Below are 7,898 nucleotides of genomic sequence, written 5' to 3'. Positions count from 1 at the left end.
CAGGTAGATTTCCATTCGCTTCTTCCAGTATGGGAAGTCATCGCCATTGAATAGGGGAGGTTGGACGGTGCTATAACCCTCGGACTTGGCCATGAATCCTGCACACAAAGAGAGAAGAGAGAGAGGATCCCAAGACTTGGTCTTGGATTAGTAGTGTGAGAGAAAGAAGAGAAAAAAAAATATTACGACTGAATTGGTGTTGCACCAATTCAAATTAATTTCCTACGAAAAAAAAATTCCAAAGTGGTAATTATACCAATTTGGATTATGTGGAATAGCTAAAAAAACGAAAAGAAAATTACCCCCTTTGCCTGATTGGTGGTTGCACCAAATCAGAATAGTACCTACTCTGATACCACTTGTTGGATCGTGACGTATGTGAGAGAGAGGGGGGGAGAATCACGTGGTTTTAAAAACTTATTTTCTTGTAAAAATTAAAAGTAGAGTATAGCGCGGAAAGTAAATAAGAAAGCACCAGAAAAACACGAGCAATTTTTACTTGGTTCGGAGCCTTCAGCAACTCCTACTCCAAGGCCCAGGTTCCGCGGACCTATCGATGGGCAATCCACTAAAACCTCTTCCGGTACCTCTGAAAGAGAGAATCGAGTAAAAAAGGTTAGGTCAAGTGCAACACACTGCACTTGCCCTTTTATAGTAATTAAGTACAAAAGGTTACCAACACTCTTATGGATCGACATGAGAGCTCTTCTTGTGTTGATGTCTATCTGCCAGGCATGATCAAAAATCCTCTGATCAGTCGTCGGGCTTAGTAGCTTTGTAGTAGAGTCGCAGCAGCAATCGGGAGCAGTTGGAAGCTTGAATGAACGCACAGTAGCTCGTATGTCATTGTTATTCCAATGTCTCCTCGAAACTACCTTATAAAAGGCTTGGAAGACGCCTTCCATAAGCATGGAAGGCGCCTCCAATTAGGCAAAATCAATCCCAAAGTGAACGGTGTTTATCAAGACTTTGGCCAAATTTCATCCAGGGAAGGCGCCTTCCATAGCCATGGAAGGCACCTTCTGTGAATAGTACCGAGACACCTTCCATAGCCATGGAAGGCGCCTTCGAGTACTGTTCACCCGAAGGCAGCTTTGCTTCTTTGTTTGTTTTCTTGTCCTACAACAAATGTGTTAGTCCAAAATACCCTGCAAGACAAGTGTTAGCACAATATAAAAAATAGAGTAATTAGTTCATGTTCACCCAGGACTAGGAACTAGTCAAGGTCTTAGTTTAGGGATCTAAAATGGACCTAAACTGGACCGACGCCTACTGTCCCTCAACTAGGACGCGCCCTCACAGTCACTCTCCTCCAGTGACTTATCTTTACTTACCTTTTGTCAGACATCCGGTTAGCCCGTCGACCAGTTTGGACTTCGTGCTAGCTATTCGGTTAGCTCATCGACCTAGCTGGGCTTCGTGTGAGCTATTCGGTCAGCCCATCTACCTAGTTGGGCTTCGTGCTAGATATTCGATCGGTCTGTCGATCTATCTGGACTTCTTGCCAGCTATCCGGTTGGCCCATCGACCTAGCTGGGCTTCGTACTAGCTGCCCGGTCGGCCCGTCGACATAGCTGGATTTTTCCTGCACATTCAGTCAAAGTGTTAGATCACAACAAAACTAACTTAACCTACTTTTTCATTCATCAAAACCTGAGTTAGACCGTTAGTGCTAACCGCACCAATAATATGTTGTGCTAGAATTCCGTTTAGGTGATAATTATATAAGTATAAGTGTCGTATGCCTGGTTTTCCATTTACCTAACCGAGTGCATGATAAGTTACCTAGAGAAGGCCCGCTTCGTTGTGAGAGCTTTGATCAACATACCAGGCTGGGCTGTATTTGTCCTGCCCTAGTTTTTGTATGGCCGGGATATATAAGTCTGTCTGATTTTATAACCTGACGAGTTTACCTACCTTTTGTCCGTCAGTAGTTGGTCTATGGTGGAATGAGTCAATCGTTTCGGTCAGTCCTTAAGGTTGGTCGACCTTACTCATGGTCGCCTTAAAATCTAGCCTACCCTGAGACACCAGACTCCCTGGTTCGCTTGGCTTAAGAACTGATTATCTTTCTATGACCGGATTAAAACTTGATCTAGTGGAATCTAAGAAGCGTAGCACTGGATGACTAATCCATGCTAGATAAAGGGATTTTACTTTTTTTTTTAGTTTGATTGTCCTGTCATCTTGACTTTGATTGTCCCGTCATTTTGACTTTTACGACCACATCATTTTATGGGTTCATTCATCATAACTCATATCAATAATGATGAAATATTGAGAAAAAAATACAGAATTATAGAGAAATAGTTTTAAAAAATCATTTTGAATTAGAATTTTTATATTCTTTTAGATTATTTAGGTCGGATTGATTGGGTGGATCGAATTCTAATTCAAATTTAAAAATTTTAAATTGAATTTAAATTAAGTCGAATTCGAATTCAGATTTGGATTCGAATTTAAATTTAGATTTTAAAAAAAAATCAATTTGATCTCAATCGGATTCGATCAACCTTACTGGTTGGGAATTGCGATATGGGATGTCGCAATCTATGTTGGGATAGAGATCTGGATCAACACGTGTGAAAGGCTAGTTTTTTAAATATATTTTATTAGGTAAAAAACTGAGAAGGGGACATTTTTATTGGAATCATTAAAAAGAACCCCCTTTTAATATTTTATGAAAGGACGTTCAATTCCACCCATCTCTTCTATAGACGATTCTCAAGTGCATTGTTTGCAAGCCGGTTTAAGTTTAAATCCAAATCGATCGAGCGAGATTAATATTGAATGTTTTTAAAGAAAAATCAGATCAGACCCTTTTGAATTCTCTTTGCTGCTTCAAACTTTTCGAAAATCTCTCACTTGCTCATCTCATTCCGTCTTCGTCGATCAATTCCATCGCACTGTCTATCTACCGTCTCCTCGGTTGCTCTCTGTCGACTTATTTGGATTTGATCGCCTTAAAATTTTTCCTCATGTACCACCTACTTGTCATATCTTGCGCTTTAGAGTTTGCCTAAAGCTATAGACATACCAGAATAAAACAAATCTTATTCTTGGTCTTTCCTCAATGCCCTTTTGATTTTTTTTTTATTTTAATTTTAATTATTTTCATGATATATTTATCGTGTTTAAATCACAATTCTAGTTATGAAGCTATAATTGCTACCATATAAATATTATATGAACAAATCAAATTCGAATGGTAGCAGTTATGAAATCACATCTACTATAACATTATAATAATTAAAGTTTTATAATTACTACAACATGAATATTAGATTAATAGATCAAGTATAGTAGTTGTGAAATTGTAACTATTAATTATGATGGTTAGTAGCTATGTTTTCACAGCTGTTATAATGTAAATATTGTTAGGAGATTATTTGTATAATCATCATCGGATCAAGGTTGACCTGTTTGACTAATATCGAGTGAGTTCAAATTAAATTTGAGTTTTGATATTTGAACAATATATGATACAATACGTTTTGGACAATATGTGAGAGAGAAGTCAAATAAGTTATTGAAGTTCGGATATTTGATTGGGTAAAGTCCTAATTGCGGTTAGGTAATATAAAGTCTAAATGGGTCAAGGAGGACCGCACATTGACAAAGAAAAATTCTAACTATAGTTAGTAAAACGAAATTCAAGTGGATCAAGGAGGATCGTACGTTGACAAGGTAAGTTCTAACTTGTGAGACATGTTCTTGTTAAACATGTCTCACAAGTTATATCGAGTAGGTTATAACTTGTGAGACATGTTCTTCCATGGTACAGAATGTGAACCACATAACCTTAGATACGATTGACACAATTTTTACCGTAGTATGATAGATATCTCATCATCAATTAATACCAAGAGGAAAGAGGTGTTAGATAGCTGTGATATAAAAAGATGTCCGGTCCTGTGGACGAAGGTATGCACGTTCACAAATATAGACACATCTACTCTCATTGCTATTCTTCTTCTCCTTCTGCCCGTCGAAGACAGACTTGAATATCGGAATGGTTGTGTCAGGGCAACCTATGACCTCCATTATAACACACACACTCTCTTTGAGGTTTTGCAGGAGCTCTAGTTATTCGGCTCTCTCCTTCTTGCTCTTTCTTAAAGTCCGGTGACTCAGTGAACGTGAATTCACCAATGGTTCACCCGCTGGCGATCTCAAGCAAGAATAATCGTTGTGAACCAATCTAATCTCTCCCGACTTAGACTCCCTGCACCGCTAATAAAACACTGAACTTCACACACTTTGAAGTTGCGGTCTCTATCCAATTAACATCATCATATTGCTTTTATGTGAGTATCACGTATTCAATACAACTTTTTATCGGTTTACTATGAACTTGGCGATGTTGATAACAATTACTATTGCTGTTTCAATATTCTTGGTCCTCCCTCCATTCTAGGAAGCTAGATGATGTTTCAGCAATCTAAATTAATTACAAAGAGTACGAACAATGAGCCAGAGACTAGACTATCTTTCAAACTTTCTTTATCTTGTGCTATGAAAGTATCATGACGGCAATAGTTCTGCAACAGCATTAAAGTTTTCCAGGACCTTTGGGAGGATCATGGCGGTTGTTGGCACCTGACGGCGGGTAGTCGTTTAATTCAACGTCCATCCTTGATTTGCCGACCATCAACAATTTCCTACGGGCTATCTGCATTAAGGATCTCAAGAAACTCAGCCATGGCTCAGAAATTAAGAATACTTCAAGATCATGCCATCTCTTTGCTTACCTGATCTGCTACCTCAATCATCATTGCCAGCTTCCGGCCTCCCAAAGCAATAGTTCCTGGCCCACAATACTACAGCAATATTAATTATCAGGATGGAGAGGATGAGATCCATAGGTTCTTACCGGGAAGTGGAACTGCGAGCAGATAGAGAATGCATGTGAAGATCACAAGTCTCCTGGGATCCATTTGCACAGGAGAGGAGCCCTTTAGCGCAGAGTAAAATTGTAATGACAAAGCTGGCCGTGAAGAAGTTTATATAAGTGCAAAAAGACAAAAGGCCAATTGCGTAGTCAACTTCTCCTTTATTGAAAAACAGCCAACTCTGTTCCCATTTCTCCACCTTTTCAGTGTATGCTAACTAATTCCTCTCCATGGAATCATGACGCAGACGACCACGAACGCAAAAACACACACGTGAATGATCTATATTTTTTCCCCTCCATTGTCATGTTAGAGATCAAAATGCATGATCCCTAGTGGTTTCGACATAAGAAATGTATTGACTTTGCCAATTTATGAAGATGGAGTTGGACTGTTGAAGCGTCACGGAAGAGTGTTCATGAGAAAAGAAGCGTTGCACATCGTAATCAAACGTTTGGTAGGACTGATCCGGTAATGGTGCACCTGCAAAGAGATAAAGGAAAAAATAAAAGTCATAGCACCGGAGCAAAATCCGGAAAATTTTCTTATTACTTATGGCTATTTTTATTTAAGATATTTTTGATATTTAGTGTACTTTGTTGATAATTTTTATCTTATGTATTTTTAAATTTGGAGTCTCTTTACAAATTTTAGGATTGTTATTTTTTTTTCTTTCCTATTAGAATTTCTTTTCTTTATTTACAAGTTAGGTATTATGGTATATATGTTAGATTTTCCTTTTTCTTTTTCCTTTTTTTTGGTATTAAGATTTATAGTTTATGTAAATATATGTTTAATTATTTGAGGGATTATTCTATAATACAAAATAAAATTTTCTTTTTCGGAAAAATTTGTAGGTTATCTTTTCTTGCCTTCTTCTGTAGGATAATCGCTATTTTATTCAGCGTCAGTTGTATCTGGTTGTGATCTTGATCGTGTCAAGCAAGTTTTGTTTGAGGAAGCCTTGCACCATGGTTGTTATACCCAAAATGAGATTGAGAATTTACAGAGAAAAGTCACAAATTTAACCCAGTGTCTACTGGTGAATAGGGATGGCAATTTTCGCCGCGGGTTTGGGGCCCCGCGGGGAAAACCCGAAATGGGGATGGGAATCCCCGATTTTTCGGGGATGGGAATCCCCGATTTTTCGGGGATGGGACGAGTTTGGGGCGGGTATGGGAATACTATCCCCATCCCCGAACCCGCCCCGAATATTATTATTATTAATATTAATAAATAATAATATGATTTTTTAAAAAATATTAATAATAGTGTTAATATTAATATTAAAATTTTTGAAAATATTATTAATAATAATATTATTGATATTGATATTAATATTAATATTATCATTAATAATTATTATTAAATAATAATAATAATATAAATTAAATTTAGAAATGGAACTGGGATGGGGAATCCCCGAACCCGTGGGTTCGGGTTCGGGGAATCTCCGAACCCGAAAAAATGAAAACGGGGCGGGGATGGGAATGGCAAACCCGCCCCTACCCCGCCCCGTTGCCATCCCTACTGGTGAAAGACCTTGAAGATTGTAAGGTACGCGATCGAGGTCTTGAGAAGCAGGTTCCGATTGAGGAAGCCTCACACTGTAATCGTAGTACTCGAGTTCTTAAAGGTTGCAAGTTTTCTTATCCTACTTCTGATTCCGCTTTCAAAAATTCATATCACAGTCGTATTTAGTTCCGAGAAAATCGTGGTTGAGAAGAACAGTATGGAGATATCATATTTCCAATTGATCTTCTTGTGTTTTCTAGTACGTCACATATCGAAGGATTTGTTAATTAGCTTAGCGAAGTGGAGAGGAATCTTTATTATGATAAAGTATCCGATCAGATGAAAGTAAAATTGGTTGTCTTCAAACTCAGAGATCTAACATCAGCATGGTAGGAGCACTTGTTATGCTCACGAGATCGTTAAAGCAAGACTAAGATTAAGGATTGGGAGAAGATGAAAGAGATGATAAAGAATCCATTTCTTCTCTTTGATTATACTCCAACTTTGTTTTAGGGAGGATTAAGTTTCGCCATGGAAGATGATAACTTTGAGGCCCAAGATGACATGGACTTCTTGAGGAGGAATTGAGCTCACAAGCAGAGAATTTTGTCATCTGGAACACCACAACAGCCTAACAATGCTATTGTAGAAGAGTTTATCGATTTTGAGAAGCATAACAAAGGGAGAAATACAATCAATCGAGACAATCTATTTGAACCAATTCTGATTCAAAAGGAGTTAAAAACAGAAAATTATTCATCACAACCTATGAATTCTTTGATTACTAACAATTGGCATGACCAAAATGAAACTGTATAACAAGTATAGTTCTGGTAGCATGCAATCAAGCCAATAAGGGTTCTAAACAAGTGACAAAGATGCACAAATGTCAATCCCAACATGCTCTTTCAAAGTCTGAATATGAGCAGGAGTCCAAATTAAGCACATACACAGAGAAGGCAATAGATGAAATCCATCATCCAAACGTGGTTGTTTTTTCATGAAGTTGTTAAAGATGGACTAAGTGGTACCTTAGCCACTTTGATAGAAGTTATGCAGTTGCTAGTAAAAAAATATGATAAATCAATTTAGCCTTATTAACTAGTCTTAGGATGATCAATTTGGTCTTAGAGGATTTTTTTATTGATCATCGGGATAAATTGAAAAGTATTTGTGGCGGACCTTCAAGAAGCCCAACTTTTTTTGGTTGCGCCAGAAAAAATTTCTATAAATTTATCATAACGGGGATCAAACCGCGGGTGCTTGAGTGACAATCTGAATGTCCTACCACAACACTATAGCCGTAAGGGCTATATAATTGCTAGTAGATTTTATTAATTTGGTACTAGATGACTTTTCTTTTGGGTTTCCACCTAATTCTATTTTAAATTTGAAGATGATTTTTTTCAATCCAAGATAATTATGTAGGAGGATCTGAAAATTTTTATTATTATTTTTGATAATTTATTTTTTTCGTATTTAAGATATTTT

The 7,898-nt window shown here is 37.5% G+C and overlaps 1 protein-coding gene across 1 annotated transcript; it reads right to left on the bottom strand.

The window, feature by feature from the left end:
- Positions 1–4,267: 4,267 nt before the first annotated feature.
- On the bottom strand, positions 4,268–4,971 carry LOC121982780. Its single transcript, XM_042535850.1, has 3 exons — positions 4,874–4,971; positions 4,752–4,807; positions 4,268–4,672 (listed from the first exon to the last, which is right to left on the bottom strand). Exons 1-3 carry the CDS (start codon positions 4,935–4,937, stop codon positions 4,553–4,555), a joined length of 240 nt encoding a protein of 79 aa, XP_042391784.1. The 5' UTR covers positions 4,938–4,971; the 3' UTR covers positions 4,268–4,552.
- Between the last annotated feature and the right edge of the window lie 2,927 nt (positions 4,972–7,898).

The sequence above is a fragment of the Zingiber officinale genome, chromosome 5A (genome assembly GCF_018446385.1).
Source record: "Zingiber officinale cultivar Zhangliang chromosome 5A, Zo_v1.1, whole genome shotgun sequence".
Lineage (NCBI taxonomy): Eukaryota > Viridiplantae > Streptophyta > Magnoliopsida > Zingiberales > Zingiberaceae > Zingiber > Zingiber officinale.
The sequence above is the reverse complement of the archived record's forward strand: the minus strand, read 5'-3'. Positions and strand labels throughout refer to the sequence as shown.